This window comes from Stylophora pistillata, chromosome 6 (genome assembly GCF_964205215.1).
Source record: "Stylophora pistillata chromosome 6, jaStyPist1.2, whole genome shotgun sequence".
In the NCBI taxonomy this organism is placed as follows: Eukaryota; Metazoa; Cnidaria; class Anthozoa; order Scleractinia; family Pocilloporidae; genus Stylophora; species Stylophora pistillata.
The window spans coordinates 7,189,554-7,207,074 of record NC_142524.1 but is presented as its reverse complement, the minus strand read 5'-3'; the positions used below and the strand labels follow the sequence as shown (position 1 = coordinate 7,207,074).

General features: G+C 36.7%; 2 protein-coding genes across 3 annotated transcripts in view; both read right to left on the bottom strand.

Annotated features, from left to right (window-relative positions):
• The window catches only part of LOC111337089 (uncharacterized), a 102,547-nt gene extending 93,544 nt beyond the window's left edge, over nucleotides 1-9,003 (bottom strand). Inside the window, exons 1-2 of the mRNA XM_088762493.1 lie at nucleotides 8,927-9,003; nucleotides 4,671-4,730 (exon numbers count right to left, since the gene is read on the bottom strand). The gene's annotated coding sequence lies outside the window, so the exon portion shown is untranslated. The remainder of the gene's footprint in view (nucleotides 1-4,670; nucleotides 4,731-8,926) is intronic.
• The window catches only part of LOC111337096 (uncharacterized), a 47,286-nt gene extending 38,279 nt beyond the window's left edge, over nucleotides 1-9,007 (bottom strand). The window contains exons 1-3 of one of the 2 annotated variants that reach the window (XM_088762494.1): nucleotides 8,927-9,007; nucleotides 4,671-4,730; nucleotides 908-1,100 (exon numbers count right to left, since the gene is read on the bottom strand). In XM_088762494.1, the coding sequence (XP_088618620.1) occupies nucleotides 908-1,030 (123 nt within the window). In that variant the 5' untranslated portion in view covers nucleotides 1,031-1,100; nucleotides 4,671-4,730; nucleotides 8,927-9,007. Of the gene's footprint in view, nucleotides 1-907; nucleotides 1,101-4,670; nucleotides 4,731-6,086; nucleotides 6,151-8,926 lie in introns of those variants that run through there. The other variant, XM_088762495.1, reaches the window with a different exon arrangement.
• Between the last annotated feature and the right edge of the window lie 8,514 nt (nucleotides 9,008-17,521).

Sequence of the window (17,521 nt, the reverse complement as noted above, 5' to 3'; positions counted from 1 at the left end):
AATCTATACCAGACGGTATTATAGGCGGTGAGAATCTCCAAGTTTATTTCTCTGTATATCCGGTATGTCGATTTTAGCAGAATTGGTGCACGCCTCAGGTGAACTATGTCAATCACAACTCTGAATTACCGTTATGAGTCACTCTTCAAGAAATTGAATTAACCAAAGTCTCTTTCAGAAGACATTTCGTAGCCTTTACTTATGCAAAACCAGACATCACATGGCAAGTCTGTTTGATCCATTTCGACATAACGAGACTTGACTAACAGACGAGAAATTTTTTTAAACGCTTTCGCTCGAGAAAAATTCGAAATGATTCATCTCGAAAACAGAGTAGAATGACCTCAGGGAAACTTCGCTTTCATTACACCGCAAAAAATACAAATGTAATATTCATTTACCTAAATCACTTTTAGTGTTCGAAGATTAAAGATATGACTGATAAGATTATCTTCCAGAGAAATAAATTTTCCGTTTCAGCGCTATTCATTAAACGTCATAAACTGTGCTATATGCAAAGTTTGCATTCTTTATTAATTATACTTTCCGGGTGGAGACTCAATCGTCCTTGCCTTGGACTAGCGAGAACTAGGTTTGATTTTGATTTGTAGCTTCAAATCAACTTTTTCTTTAAATATTTTTCTGATCACTCATGTCGTTTTGTTGCTGTTACGTGAATTTCTTAAAGGCGCTGAAATAATTTGATATTAGTCGATAGTTTTAAAGGCATAAGCATTGCAATTTTTTGTTAAACAAAAATTTAAAGTTAACGTTAAGATTAGAACTGACTTATGTAGAGTTAATTTTAGGCCGTCGAGTTTTGACCAGATCGAAAAACTCATTTAAAATTTAAGAGAGTACTTAGTGCGGTTTTTTCAACGTGAAGTATTTTTGGAAATAGACTTACCCGCGTGAAGCAGTTTGCATAACATCTTGCCCTTCGCATGATTGAAGCGCTAGGGACTCCTTCTCCGTTGTAACAAAGTGAACAAATCCAGAGTAGGAACACCAAACCGTCGGAGATTCGCATCTCGAGCTGCCAAATTTTAGTAGCAGCTGAACGCAGCTACGGTATTGCAGCTCTCGCCGGAGTTCTGACTCTGTCAACAGAAAGAGCAGGTTAAATATTGCGAAAAACATGTTTACCATCGATGCTAATTGACATTTCCGTTGGACGGACTTCATGTCAGCTGTTTTGGCATGAGCGCGTTAAAATCAAGAATAATGTCATATATAATGTCTGTCTTAAATGACCTTTTCAAAAATAGTTTTGCGCCTTATCCCGCCTACTGAACTGAGCCTGGTAAATATCTGTTTATAGTATGGTCTAACAATAATGGCATTTAATTGCTAACGATTTTACCCATTATAAGCATGACACATTCAAATTTTTTTTTTATCTTAGATTCACTATTTATCCGTTCTTTGTTGACCAGTTACCAGTTTTAGTAGGGGGTTTTCGATACGCTTTGTTGTAAAATATTAGAGACAAACATTTCAAGGGATTATGTTATTCATTCGATTATAAACAAATTTGTCGTCAAATTTAAAAAAAAAAATTACAATTCCACCGTTCAAATTTACCACAGATTTTCATGTCGTAATAAGATGTCTCGTGGCAGAACAACTCACCTGTTGCCAAATGAAATATAGCTGTTAAAATGAAGTATAGAAATTTTTATAAGAATTTTTGTTTTCTCGCAAGAGCAGTTTTGAAATTCACTTTCATAATATAATAGAGAATATTTCGGCTTTTCCAATGGCCATGCAGATATATCAAATTCACGAACAGCATGGGATCCACAATCTGCCATAAAAGTTGATTACTATTGACAGAAAGAACAAAAAAGTCCTAATTGTGTTCATTGCTCATATTGCTCTTCTGTCGACAAATCTTTGCTTTAGGAAATCTATTTTCTCTAAAAATTACAATTTTCAAAAAAGCAAACGAAAAAAAAATAGCAAATTAATCAAATATAGTTTTACAAGCTAGATAGAGCTGCTCATATTTTCGCCCTAATTTCTAAATCAATTCGTTTACTTAGCCGCTCGTGGCGATTTTCTGGAGAAACTGAGGGTGCCCCTTGTTTCAATTTGCCGATAAAGGCCTAGAGTCGACTTTGTTTCAAGTAAACGAGAAGAGCGAATGCTTAAAAAGAATTGTTTTTTGAGCACGATATAACAACATTCCAGATCTAGACATTTTGAGTCGGTCCTTCCATTGCACAAACATTTGAGCAACCAAACACTCATTCATCACTCGTGCACATCAGTGATGATCTTTGGGATTTAAAGAAAAAGTTTAAAAAATTGTTGTAAATCAATATTTTAATCCTTTACGGCTGAAATTTTAACACTGCAAATACACTGACAAACAAAATACGCATTTCAAGTGCACACACTTTCTCTTTATGTGCAAATTGTTCTCTGTTTTTGCCAGAGCGAATAACATTTGATTCATAGTAATCGCACGTAAACTTTAGGCCTTTCATGAGGGGACCCACATTTCAAGTGAAATACACTATTCGAATGAAAATTTGAGGCCATCCATTGAATAACCCACAAACAATTTTTTGTCTGTTTCTCCGCATTTGTCATTGTAGCTCGGTTGGTAGTGGCACCCAACTAGTATCACATGGGTTTCTTTTTTGTCCTTTTTCCTTGCTCTATTTCAAGGATCACATCTCTACTTGCAAAACTCATGGATGAAATCCTTTATTGAAATGTTCGGAGGCCTATGCAAAAGCTGCCAACATGACTTTTATTTCGTCGTATGCAAGAAAATTATATTCTTGATGATTTGCCAACTGTGAACGAATTCGAAAAGTAAGGTTGCTGTATTTTGACGTTTTAATTGAAAGCGAACTTGAATGAACAAATCTAGGACATGAGGAAGAACTCGGTTTTGAAATACGTAGTTCAAGCAGAACATATTAAAAACAAAAGAAGCTCTGTAGTGAAAGAAATACAGGCATGTCTAGTTCAAAAGTGGAGCTTGTATCGCTTTCAAGTTCTTTTAACACCGGTTGCCATAGAAACAAATTACATTGTTAGTATTAGCTTAACAATCCCATAGCTTATGAGGGCATTATCCCTTTTTCGATTTCCGAAATCCTCTTTAATAAAAATAGATTCTAACTGACAATGTAATTGAAATTTAGGCAATAAAGTATGAAATATGAATCTTTTTTTTTTATTTTGAGAACAAAGGGTATTATGGGGGAGTTGCTTTAATTGCATTTCATAAAATCAAATATTCTATTCTCGGCAAGATAAAGAGGACTCGTGCAACACCAATATTAGAATTTTTTCCAGGATGTTTCTTGAAAGTGGAGGACGAGTTAATGTGTTTTTTATTTTTCAGACAAAGAGGTCACAGAGAACCTCATCGAAACGTTTGTTCTTGGATCAAATGCCATAGGCTCAATTAGAAAATATGCCTTTGGTTTCATCGCATAGGAAGGAAATCTGTCCTTCGTCAAATTTCCTGATTCTTTTTTACATCAATTAAAAGATAAAGAAATTTTAGCGAACGAAATGAGATACCCAAGGATAGAGTTTTGTACCATAATTACTTATTAAATAACGTTAGATGAAGTTTATTTCAACTCGATAGCCGACATATATCTGTCAATTATAGAGCAGAAAATAACACAGAATTAGATTGACCTTTGAAGCGATTTAAAGCTAAGAAAGTACATTTTTTCGTAACATAAAAAAAAAATCAAATAGACGTGACTGCTTAGCATTCGAAACGTGGTTCTGTACAAACATCTATACAAATTTAACATTATACATTCAATACACCGAATATCACTAGAGGGGGGTTTTCGGAAATACATATACTTAGACAATAAATGAAACTATACCTGATTCATTACAAGCGCGACGACGATGCGAGCGAAGGAAAGAAAGGAGGAATAAGAAACTGTAGCAGCTCTATGATAAAATGCTTGTTGACTAAGTTAAGTCGGGTCAAATGGGAAATATTTGCCGTTTTCCATGACTCAAAAACCTCACGGCGTTTGGACTGTATGTCATACAGATCGAGCCTAATACTTTCACGTCTCGCCCTTCCACTTCGTAAATAAGTGCATAATCTTCGCCGGGAAGTCAGTTTCAAGTAATTACTAGGGCGTTGCGGAAATTCTAAATGCATTTATAGCAAAACAAGTTATTAAGAATAATTACAAAAGCGTCCTAAACCAGTTATGTTCGTGGCTGTTGAGAAACAGGGAACAACAATGGAGGATGAAATCATATAATACCAGGAGGAGGTTTATTTAGAAAGTTAATACATGAAATACTTTGCAAAAATACTATCGGACAAGATCCGCGAAAGTCACGGTTTCCATCATTTATAATAATAATAATAATAATAATAATAATAATATTTAATCAGCATTCAATACACACCCGTGAGGTAACTAAATCACAAAAAACGTAACACTCCATATCTATTACGCCATGTAGCTTTATGTACTTTTAAATTACAAGTTCCTGAAATAAAACATGCTTTATGATTCTAAATGAAAATTCTAACTGATATTTCAAGATACATATTAATTTTAATATATTCTGTTGATTTTCCCTCTACCCGAGGAGTTATCATTTCGTCTCGATAAAAATTAAAATATTTTGCATGAGAATAGTTTTTGAGGCTCTCCTACCTGGTCTTGGTAAAGGTATCCCTATCGTATCGTGCGTGGAAACTCGCGACAGCTTAGTGCCTGTAAGTGAAACAAATCGAAATTGAATTATGGTAGCGAACAATTTAACATCTCAAGAATGGTTAAGTTAAAAAGGCATTCCTTACAATAGTGATATGGAGCAATATCGGAAGTTAAAATTAAATTACAGTTCAGTTCGTGATATGAATTAAAATGCTGCATGTCTGTTATGACAACATTTGATGGTTGATGACGTTTGATGTTGTGCAAACTTGGAGATCTTTTACTGACAGAGCATACGGAAAATGCTCCGAATATTATTGAATGTAAAATGCGAGTTGGAATTAGAAAAATGGCGTGATAGGTAACCTTGCGTAACCTTGAATCTCGTGTCAGAATTATTCAACATAAAACGTGAGCAAATGTGCTTTGACCGTAAAAAAAATGGCAGTGAAAATTTTTCAGAAGCAATTTGATTTCAAATGATAGACAGCAGTCGACAGATCAGAATGGAAATCAGTTTCACATAGAATTCACTGCGTAAAACTTAACCCTTTTTACCACGACCATAGATAGTACCAACTAACTAAAACGAAAACAATTTAAAAGCCTTTTAACAGCTCAGTAAAAGAAGGAAGTAATTTAGAAAATTGTATGACGTAATTTGAAAAGTCTTAAGTGGAAAACATAACAATCATCTGTTTATCTTTCACTGGCCGTGACGTGAATGAAACTGTTTTGTGCTGCAAGACAATGCCATGGATGAAAATGATGACAGCCATGCGATCTCTGGTAACGTTGGCTGTTGTGCAAACTTAAGCATGAACAACTTCTGCTGGCAACATTTTGCTCGGTTTTCTGACAAAAAGTGCTCTGAAGGAGCGTTCTAAGGAGTTACATGTACAGCAGCCTAAATTTTGTGAAATGTAGGATAAATTTGAAGAAACTTTTGATTTGTGTCTCAGTGTTAGCATAACTAAAGAATGAAGTTTGAAGCAGTTTCATGGAAGAATTCATTCAGTTAGGGCTAAAAGATTGAAACAAAACAGTTTAAATATTGTTGATTTGAGAGATCACCTATGCCAAACAGTGAAAGACGCCAATTTTTCTTCCTCCAAATTGAGTGAAATTTCAATCCATGAAGAATTCAAAGGGGAAAGTTAAACGACTCTTCTATCGCCATTGCAGGTGCTGGCAGTCAAGATAGTTTTTTGCATAAATGACTGACTGGTATTAGCTAACAGGAAGAAAAACTATCTACCGCCAACAAAGGTAAATTATTATGATTGTAATATTGCTTTTATCTGTTTTAATTTTTTTTTCTATCAATCGTTACAAAGTGCATCTTAAAAGTGAATGTTGAATATATATATATATATATACCACGGTAGTTAGATACTGCTAGGTAATAAATACCTGACAAAATATTTCACTTTTCCTTTTTTCCCCTTTTCCAAGACAACGTTTTGGCATGTATCCCGTTCGGTATTATGGTTTTACACTGTGCTACAGGAACGATTAATCAACCTACGGTATAAAATTTCACCGTTGAAATTGTAGACGCTCCATTTGACATTACTCATTTTGCTTCCGTTTTCACTTAATTTTTACGAGAATTACGCTCCCCAAGGACTTGAACCCTATTTCATCACAATTGCGTGAGCTCTAAAATTTTTTTTTGAAATTTCATTGTTGAAATTATCGACGTTCTATATGACGAGTACTTATCTTACCTCTGTTTTAGTGCATTACGAGATTTATACCCCCTTAGGGTTTGAAGCAATTTTCAGCGCATATGTGTGCGCTCTAAAAGTGCATTCTGAAATTTCATTGTTGAAATTTTAGACACTCCATACGACGATTATTCATCTCGCTGAAGTTTTCACTCAATTTCTACGAGGTTTTCATTGCCTCCCTTAAGACTTGAAGTAGACTGAATATGTAAGCTCTAAAATTGCATTTTAAAAAGAATAAAGCAAGTTTTTTAGAAGAATCTGCGCACTGGCTTCCTACATTACCTGGGAAGATAGATCACCGTTGAAAAGAGTAACACGCTTGTTTTCTCTCTATGAAAGCAAAGGAGCTTCGACTTACCACTGCAATTTTGAACACGTACTTTTTTTTCACTGACAACTGGTAATGGAACCACTGGCCAACACAATACAGTCTATGCCCTACTGACTCCCCAAAATCCTTTTTTAGCGTATGGTCGCTTGTTATTAAATCAACTTCCTATCTGGATCAAGGAGCTATTTTTCACTGTAAAAAAAAATAAAATCGATGGAATACAAGGTGTTCGATGCAGTTGAGTACTTTAGAAGCGCGAGTGTGCGCTTTGGTTTGGATTTATCCTTTGTATTGAAAACTACCCTCGAATACACATAGAAGAAAAAATGATCATTTAGCGAAAATGATATTGGCATCAGAAGCGGATGTAATGAAGAAAGTTTAGCCGACGAAAAGTAAGTTAAAATTTGGGGGCCTCCGCAAATAAGGCCATTTATTCTATTCTCGGCAAGAGGAAAAAGGACTCCTTAAGTTTTTGCATGGTATTGAAAATGGAGTGTCTTTTCATTTTCTTTTCTTCTTTAGGACAATGAGGTCACAGAGATCTTCCTTAAAATTTTATTTTGCTTCTTTGAGATCAAAAGCGCCTGCAGTTAGTTCAAAAGGAAAAATTTCCCCATGATTTGATTGCGCAGGAAGGAAGTCTGTCCCTCAACAAAAAAACCTGCTTCCTAGACGTCAGCAAAAAAAAAATTTACCGCCTATGATTGAAATGCCTAGGGATAATGATAGATTTTTGTGTAGTAATAAGTTTTTGGCTTTCTTATAGCACTAAATGAGGTTTATTTCCGGCAACGCAATGGCAATTATGGTGGACAAATTACACCATAATTGGGTTGATATTTGAAAGTTTTAAAAGTTTCAGAATTCAGAGCTGAGATAATATATTTTTCTTCGATTGAAAGATTACCAATAAACCGTATCAAATGCACAAGATCGCTTGGTACTTAGTTTAGACTCCAGCCAAGATACGATTTTAAAAGAGTAAATTTATTCCTCGTTCACAGTCAAACAAGTAAAATGAACGCATCTGATTATGTAGAGGGTGATGATGAAAATGATGGTTTGAATAAAAGGAAAATTACGGATATAATTATAATGGATCTAAGAAAATTGACAGACAAAATGAAAACGAAAAAAAGGAATAACAACTTGCAGATATTTCCTCCTATTGACGTAAACGGGCAGAGTGAAAGAACAGATGATTTTGAACGAGAACTTGCCTTAACAAAGGCCAACACTGATATGTTATACATCGAAAAACGAGAACTTAAAAGTGTAGTCAAACGAGTCACGTGCGATCAAGGATTAAATTTTAAATCAAGAGTAACGCACTTTCGTGAGAAGTCACGCACGTTTGAATCTTACACTCATAGAGTACATGCATGTTACAAATATCAGTACGAATCTCGACCTGGCAGCCGGGAATTCATTTTTAAAACTGATAGTGCGTTTACGAATGATGTAACAAGCAGGGTACAATTTGTAATCCTCCACTAATATACTAAATTGAAGGAGTATATGAAATGGGACCGGATACCATTAGTCTGGGGATTTCGGAAATAATGTTCACCTCAATAAAATACTAGACAGCGCTTGATTTATTTCTTTTGAGAGTATCTGAGGGCATTTCTATGCTAGGGTAATTAGTTTAAAATATCAGAAGTACAGGTTGCAGGATCGGTTTTTACTGTCTATTCAGAGCAGAACAATTTTTTCAGAATAACTTCAAAAGCTTCCCCTATACCAACCACATTTATGGATGACAAAAAGAAAAGGGGGAAAAAAACAGTGATGTACAGTATAAGATAAGAACACAAAGGGACCGCAAAGCTCACTAATGAGCGAACTGCACTGAAAAATATTGTCGCACAAGATCCGCAAATATCACAGTTTCTTTCCATTTACAAAATTATCATTCAGGCAATACAAACCAAATAAAATAAAACTAAAGCGCAAAATGAAAAAGAAATAACATTGCATATTTTTGTGCCAACTGAAAAAAATTGGTTCAATAAACGACACACTTCGGAAATATGCTTCATGATTCTTAATCAAAGCTGTTGCGGGATTTATATTCAGTTTTAAGAGTATGTTTTCTCTCTTTACCTATAGTCATCTTCATTCCTGGTTGTAAAATGAGTATTTCAAAATACGTTGTACATGAAACAGCTTTTAAGCTCTCTTACCTTGTCTTGTCGATTTGGAATTGTGAAGTATATTCAAAGTGAAAAAATATCCCTGTTATGTGCGAAGGTTCTAAGGCTAGTTCCTGTCAGAGGGACGATTAGTAATGAACTATTTAGCGATTAATAACTAGCAAAACAAATTATCATTTCCTAAAAATAATTATTTGACGTAGTGTTAGGAGTCATAGCCGCAAAAACACCACGGGTTATTTATCTTGTACGGTTCGTTCGTGATATGAATTCATATTTTGAGTGTCACAATATCTGACCGATCATGACGTAGGCTGCTGTGTAAAATTGGAGAACTTCTACTGATAATCTTACGAGTAGGCTTTTTTTTTTATGAAGTTCAAAGGAGGGTATTCGGAAAGTGTCCGGGTATTCTCCATAGAAAAAGATGGTCTTGAAATTAAAAAAGCCTAAATGATTTGTAACCGTACGGTTTGCAGCTCATGTCAGGATAACTCCACACTTTTTGAACTAACCTTACAGCGAATGCTTAGTAACTAGAAGGTAAAATCAATCGTCAAAAATTATCGGCAATGAAAAAAAGATTATTTCAATCAATAACACCGACAGATCAGTTCTCCCTCACAATTACAATCAAATATACTGATGTTTCAGTGCCAATTCAAAGTGAAATTCACACATGATTTGATTCTGAAAATTTAACGGTTTTTCTACAGGCATATATAGCCAGTGCCTACCGATGAAATCAATTTTCAAGCCTATTCTAAGCGTAAATGAGAGCTTAAAACTACGAGGAAGAAATTCAAATGTTTAAATAAAAGTTAAAGAGAAGTACTGCTAAAAGTTATGGCTGAAAACAAACCATCTGGTATTTCTTCCTCGCCGGCCGATGATGACATGAATTAAATTTTCATGGTGCTTCAAAACAGTGCTACATGTGATTATTATGAAAACATTGGGATCGTTGGTGAGGTTGGCTGCACTAGAAAATTAAGAACTTCTTCTAAAAGGATTTTGAGGGGACTTCTCTTTTTAAATAAACTTCTATGAGGATATTTCTAAAGACTATCATAGAAAAGAATTATAGCAGCTCAAATTGAATTTTATGATGGATAATCTACTGCTTCTACGGAAGCATGGAGTCATTGAAAGTAAAAATCATTTTAAATTAATAGACATAGAGGTTGAAATAGAGTTTTTTCAACTTGACGTGTTGTACTTAAAAGATCAACGCTAGTTGTGTTTTTTTATTTTTCTTACATATGAAACGAATCCCAATTTCGCGTTGAATTCAGTTCGGAAAACTCAGTGCAGATGTGCGGCAGTCACAAAATTAGACAGCCCAATATCTCCGAAGAAAGAAGATTTACTTTCCGCAATTAGATGTCAATTTCAACACGGTTTTCAATAAATATGATTGTCTTAATCTGTTATCGCGTTCTTTGCTTTTGTATCTCGGTTTGAAACGTCAGTTATGATAAAGTGCACCTTGAGGTTGAATATAAAGTGCTGTGTTAAGATATTGCTGATGCAAGCCAATAAATTTCATATCTGACTCCTTCATTTTTTTTTTAATTTGGATATATCAACAAAGTTGAAATGGTAAATTGGCCACCGAAACGATTACAAAAGCTGACGTTTCGAGCGTTAGCCCTTTGTCGGAGCGAATAGAGGAATTGTGGGTTGAGTGTGCTTTTAAAGGCAGAAAATGGAGCTACGTTATTGGTGGGAACATGGCAACGGGAAAAACATGAACAAATTAGTGGAATGAAAAGCGTTCGTTGATCCCATTTTTTTTTTTTACCTCGACAAATCATATATATCAATTAGCATTATCTTTATGCTACATAGGCCGTATAAAGTGTCATTCCAGTAAATTTATGGAGGTTTTTTGACGATAATTCATCTCATTTCCGGAGAGTTTTGTTCCATTCTGTTTTTATGTGGACTCTAAGCAATTTAAAGCACAATCGAGTGATTTCTAAAATTGCATTTTAGATGCGTAAAAGCAAGTTGTAGAATATGCAAACTTTCTCGATCAAAATTTGAATCATTTCTGAGCAATTCTTAGAAATTAAAAGTGAAATTCGCTGATGTAACAACCCTCAACTTGCATTTGCGGTATCGATTCCTTTGTTTTGATAGTTATTACAAACTGACATCAGGTAGAGGAGCCATTAGCTAACACAACTCACTAAGAATCTGTCTTCTGTAGACTCCCCCAACATTCCTTGCTCACGTAGATCGCTGTCATGAAATGGGCTCAATGTCTGAATCAAAAAAGAGCTCCTTTCGACTGTGAAAAAATCGCGGCAAAATGACGCGCTTAGATAAATTGGCATAAGACGCGAAGGTGATGCATTTTTGTTTAATTTATCTTTTATGACTGCAGCTATTCGTGAATATATAAAGGCCAAAAGCAGTAAATTGCCTGTTCAAGATTTTGACATCAGACGCAGAAGTTAGTTTAGTCGACGAAAAGTGAGTAAAAATAAAGCTAACGTGTAGGAACTTGGGAATGACTACTATTCGCAAGATACTGATCCAACCATGAGAAATACGTTCCACAATGGCTAAAATTGATCCCTTTGCGTTAAGTCAACATCATACAGGAGGTCGGACTGACAAAGAACCAACTTAAAATAATTTGAATTACCTACAGAGAGCTGACGGGTGAATAACGGGCAGGTGATTGAAAGGCAGAACTCAGCTGAAACAGCGTGACCTAGATTGCTTACGGAGTCTCCATGAAATGCCATCGCTGAAGCTTATCACAGTGTTGACAGTCCAAAGCTTAAGGCTGATCAGCCGTAATTGTTTTCAAACAGGAATGTTTGTCGAGCTTAAACAAAGACAAATTCTCAGAAAAGTTTTAATAATTACGTCACATCGGTACTAGTTATTGCGGAACTTAACAATGGACAATTACCGCGAACAATGGCTTTCCCCGATTCAACTGTGGAAAAGTGATCAACGAACAAATTTCAACGAGTCTAATGTAAAACTTTTTATTTAAAAACAAATGGAGTTTCGAGCGTTTTTTATTTAGACTACATCCTTTGACGGGGCTGTTGAATGGCATGTGAAGTGGATAGTGGCATCAGCTGTGTTCAACCAGAGATTTTCTTGTGGCTGTTAATAGTCCTGGTTACGCCTTTTTTTCAGCTCTTTACGCTCCTCTGTTTTATTCAGCTCATCAATTGAGCACAAAATTCCTTCCAATTATTTAACACGTTATCAGAGCAAAGTCTAACTGAGTGTTGAAAGAAATATTGCTCTGTGATTGGCTCAGAATTAGTTGTCATCTCTCAACCAATCAAATGCAAAACTGATACCAATCATGACGGATGTTACTAAAAGTAGGAACGGGGAACGGGAAACGGGGAACGGCGAACGGGGAACGGCGAATGGGGAACGGGTGAACAGCGGTAACCCACCTGAGAATTCAAAATGGCGCAGTAAACGATGTTTACAAACACTGATTTTATCACTAGGTCGCCGCTTGCAGCGAAATTAGACGACTCGCTTTTATTTAACTATTGCCCAGTCGAAGCCAAGAAGCCTAGTATTCCGAGGCGAGAATTCGAAGTCAACGTTTCTGCAATGGCTGCCACCATTTGTTCTGACGTCTCTCTTTGTTTTTTCCTTCCTGAAATCAGCATCTTTTGGCAGAGTTTGGGTATGTTGATTGTTTGCATTGCCCAACAGCTTTTTTTGCAGATAAGTAGCAAGGAGGTAATATCTTAGGTAAACAGAAATGAGCTAGGAAACGTAATAACCAGCCTATTAATTAAAATTACTACATGCAGATATCTACTTACCTTACTGCAAAATAACATCAGGAACATATCTTTGTATCCGCCCATCAACTTCCATGTAAACAATAGAGAAATCAAACATGACAGAACTTTTAATAACATTTAATTTAACAGGAAAACATGAGTTATGTCCATAAGAATGTAGGTGTATGAATTTACAATCATGCTAATGCTTACAATAATATACAGTGCATTGATCGAGTTCAAGAGAAAGTGATTCCCATAATGGACGTGAAAGTCATTCAGCTGTTTGCTTTACAACATTATTGATATTGCTTGGTTGTAACGGTGAAGATATTGGAGGTAAACTTCATAACCTTGCAGTACAATTACTCTATAAATGTAAGAATAAATGCCGCGAGCTTGAAGTTCTGAGTTGATTGTTCAAATGTTGTGCATGAATTGTAAGATACTCACCTCTCCGAGGATTTAATTTCTATACAACCTGCAATGTGTGCCAGACAGAAACTAAATTTATGAGGCACTCAGCATTTCAAAGTAAAATCCTTCAATAAAACCTACACTTATCGTCCATGCTTTTTGCTCGACGATCGCGTTCGAAGAGCACGTGCTCAAAACTAGTTGCCAGACCCTTTTAGTTCCCTTTACTCCGCCATTTTGAATTCTCAGGCGGGTTACCGCGGTACACCCGTTCCCCGTTCCCCGTTCCCCGTTCTCCGTTCCTCGTTCTCCGTTCCTCGTTCCCCGTTCCCCATTCCTCGTTCCCCGTTCTTCGTTCCCCGTTCTTCGTTCCCCGTTCTCCGTTCCCAGTTCTCCTCTTCCCGTTCCCCGTTTTTCGTTCTCCGTTCTCCGTTCTCCGCTCCCCGTTCCCTGTTCCCTATTCCCCGTTCCATATTTTCCGTTCTACGTTTTCCGTTCCTTGTTACTAGTTTTAGAAACATCCCAATCATGACTTGGTCACGGCGAGTTTTCCCGCGCTTCAAGCAATTTGATTGTTTTCCTATAGTGAGTTCTCATTGGCTCCCTAAGAGATTTTCTTTTGTTGTGATTGGCAGCTGTCATTGCTTTAAGTTTGGTTTTACAACACTCGTTCGAAGTGCGCTTTGATACAACTGAGGGGCCAAAATAGAGAACTTTCCAAAATGTCAGTGCTGTTTCTAGGGACCATTTTAAGAGCAGTTTTACGTAAGGCGAAACATAAAACCGAGTGGTAAAACCGCCATATTCTGATATAAGACCCTGAATGAGCTGTAGGTGAGAAAAATATCACTGAGGAGTTACTGATTATTGTGACCTGAAAAAAGGTTACAATTGATTAATTCAAATAGTCATTATTCAAAGAGTTAACAAAACTTTCTTAGAAAAGATGAAAAATGAAGAAAATATGATAAGGCTCTGAACTGAAAGCTATTTCTTCTAGAGCGATGTTAATTTTAGCAGAAATTCAGAGAACCACGAAGTGTACTGCACCTTCGAATGCTTCAGGATATGGGTCACTTCTGGTTTTTCGATGACGTATATTGTCCAAGTTATCGCGTGAGAATATTCAGCTCTTGCAGCATGAGAAACAATCGATTAACCCAAAATTATGTCAAGAAACAACTAAACAGCAGATAGCTTTGATCGAACGTGAAGGGAAGACCGGGAAAAGAGATATTTTAAAGGCTCGTTTTTCAATTGTTTCATTTAAAATATCGTCTCAAAATTAAGCTCTGTTCTAACTAAACGGTCATGCCTTCGTTGAAAATTCTTTCCCTTTTTCTGGAAACGGCGTTCAAAACAATCGCTATCGTCTGGTGACCTGTATGAATCTAATGATTCCATCGGATACGATAACAATGCCGGATTCTTTGGCTCAAATTAATCAAGCAATGTTAATTTGTGATAATAGATTATACCTACCATCTGTTTTATTTGCGTTTCAGCGAGTTGAAAATAATTGTCACGTAGCACACTACATCTTGATTGTAAATGAGGTGCTCGTGACTTTAAGACTTTACATTTGAGGTAAGGATACCCACCGTGACTGAATAAAGTCATCAACAAGACTATTATCAGACACCCAAATTTAGCTATCGACAGCCACTAAACACACAAACCAAGGCCGATGTCAGGGTTAAGATTCCCATACGCGCACGAACGATCCGCGAAAAATGCGATCGAGGCCAAAGAGATTATCCGCGTAAAACAATTCCTAAAAGCGATATATCTTAGCCGTAGAAGTGGAAATGTGGTGAGAAATATTCAATTCATCATTTTGATATTCAGCTGAACGGTCAAGTAAATCAAACAATTCTGTCGCTAACAAAATTTCAGTTTCCAGAGATGCATCTTTCCTTGGCACTTCCGTCACTTACTAAAAACAGTGGCGATTAGTTTTCAAAATTATGTCCAGCCGCATTAATGCATTTCAAATTCCATCCAGTTTACCGAGCTAAGGGTGTTTTTTTTACCAATACTTCATATTGTTTTTTCGTGCCATCATTATTTCAATGACGTTGTGATATAAAATGCCGGGCTTAACTAAAGCTCACTAAATAATAGAAGCTCTTAAACTTCTGTAACTTACGTTCTTTCATTGAAGTTGGAGCAGCTTTGGAAACCACACTTATTCCAGGACAACTTCTTTGATTCTCTGGATGCGGTTGCTGTCTCTTGAGAATCGATTGAGAGCTAAGAATGTTTCGTGTCGATGTTGTACTTCGTATTTTACTTTGGCTATTTAAAGCTGTAAAGCGGCTCTTTTAGATTCTGTCCCAGTTGTCGGAAGCTCTGTAAACAAAAGTAATCTTGAACGACTGAACTTTAGCTTTTCCGGCTACTCTAAAACTACAAAAGGAAGACGTCAGGCACTGTCCAAAGGCCACGTTCTCTCCTTATTCCTTAACTATCATGTCTTGTAAAAAATTTTGCATCTCATTTGAGTAGTATTGACTTCTTAAGACTTTCGACGAGGCAATAAATATCACCATCATCCTGACCAAGTTGTTATGCAGGTGAACCTCGGTGAATCAAAAATCGCTCAACTTTAATTTCTACCAGCTCCAACGTGAGACAATTTTCTTTCAACGCCATCGTTACGGTGGTTATTTAGGAGCTCCCCTTATCAATAAAACGCCAAATAAAACGCCAAATAAAACTGCCAAATGCGATGGAAAAACAGTTCGAAATATCTTGAAGAATTCCAAATATACCAATTGCTGATAGAAAATTACTGAAGATGCTGTTCAAAGCAACCTCATGGTTTTCAAGTTAGTTCTATTGAGCAGGAATTAAAAATAATGCGGCAAATTGTCACGGTTAAGCGATATTGCACAGTAACACAAAATGTTTTTCATTTTCCTGAAACTTGAATAAAACGTAGTTCTGCAGATCAAATGACGGTGGCTACTGTTTTTCAGCCCTGTTTCACGTATCGATGCATTTTTTTCCCTCCATTTGCCGATTACATTTTCTAAAAATTTTTTTTTCTTAAAACTGGTCAATATTTTTCAAACAAAACTTTATCACAATAGCTTAATTCTACGCCCCGTATTTTCGTTTCCAAGTCAACAAAGGGTACCCATGGAGTCACTGGCAAATCAAATAAGTTAAAATGACCTCTTTTGTCCTTTAAACAATTATAAACCAAAGATTAAATGTGCCGACAAAGGTTCAAACAGCTTGCATGCCTTTTTCTTAATGCAAATCTGTAAAACAAATAAAAGTCTGGCAGACAGTCAAATATAACTTCAAAACATTTCTAAAAGAATAAGAAGTGGATTATAAATATATTGTTCCATATTAAAGAGAGTATCACGGAAAAAAAGAAAACACTTTCGGGGCGGGGGATCACATGGTTTTCAGGGGTACTAGGGGGGGAACAGTCTTCTCTAACAAAGTATAAGGGATCAACCATAGAAAATTGACAGCTGATGGGGGGGAGGGGTCCCCCTGAGAGAGATAATGGGGGGGAGGGGTCCCCCAGAGACAGCTAATGGTGGAAGGGGAAAATTGATAGCTAATGGGGGGAGGGGTCTCCCTGAGAACACTACTTAGGGAGTAAAGTAAAAGTAAGTATAGTCTGTTTACGAGCCTAGTGGCCCATTAGGCCGGTGCTTAACTCCGGTTTCTGTAGCATGAAGCGACTAGGAGTATTTCTACTCCCCCCTGGATGGGATGCTAGTCCATCGCAGGGTTACCCCCAGCATTAAATTTGCCGGTACCCATTTATACACCTGGGTGAAGAGAGGCACTGCGAGAGTAAAGTGTCTTGCCTAAGAACACAACACAATGTCCCGGCCGAGGCTCGAACCCGGACCACTCGATCCGGAGTCGAGCGCACTAACCATGAGGCCACCGCGCCTCCACACTTACGGTAAAATTTGTTGACACGACCTTAATCCTCCGACCCTCCTCACCCTCCCCCAGAAGGGAGTTAATTGTGAACTGCTCGTCTTTTTCCAGTATGTACTTTTAGGTTGAACTCAGAGACATCCAGTTTTAAAACATTTTGAAGACAGTTTTGGAATGTTTATGTAGTTTAATAGAATCTCAAACCGTGATTGGAAGTAATTCTATAAAAACTTTGTAAGAAAGCCTCATAGCGTGAAGGAAAGCTTAGCAGAGGTCATTGAAGTAATAGTGGTGTTCTCAATACCAGGACAGTTGAATGAGCAGGAAGAAGTGGTCAAATAAAGTAAATTACTTCGTGCTCAAAACGTGACAAAACCAAGAAGTAATAGTAGCCCTTCCTCTTGCAAATGTCCCCTTAAAGCTGCAAAACTATCATGAGGGTCTCAATTGGGGTGTAGCAAACACGGTACGCGGTTAAAATTTTCGCGATTTCTCGGTGCAAAAAAATTAA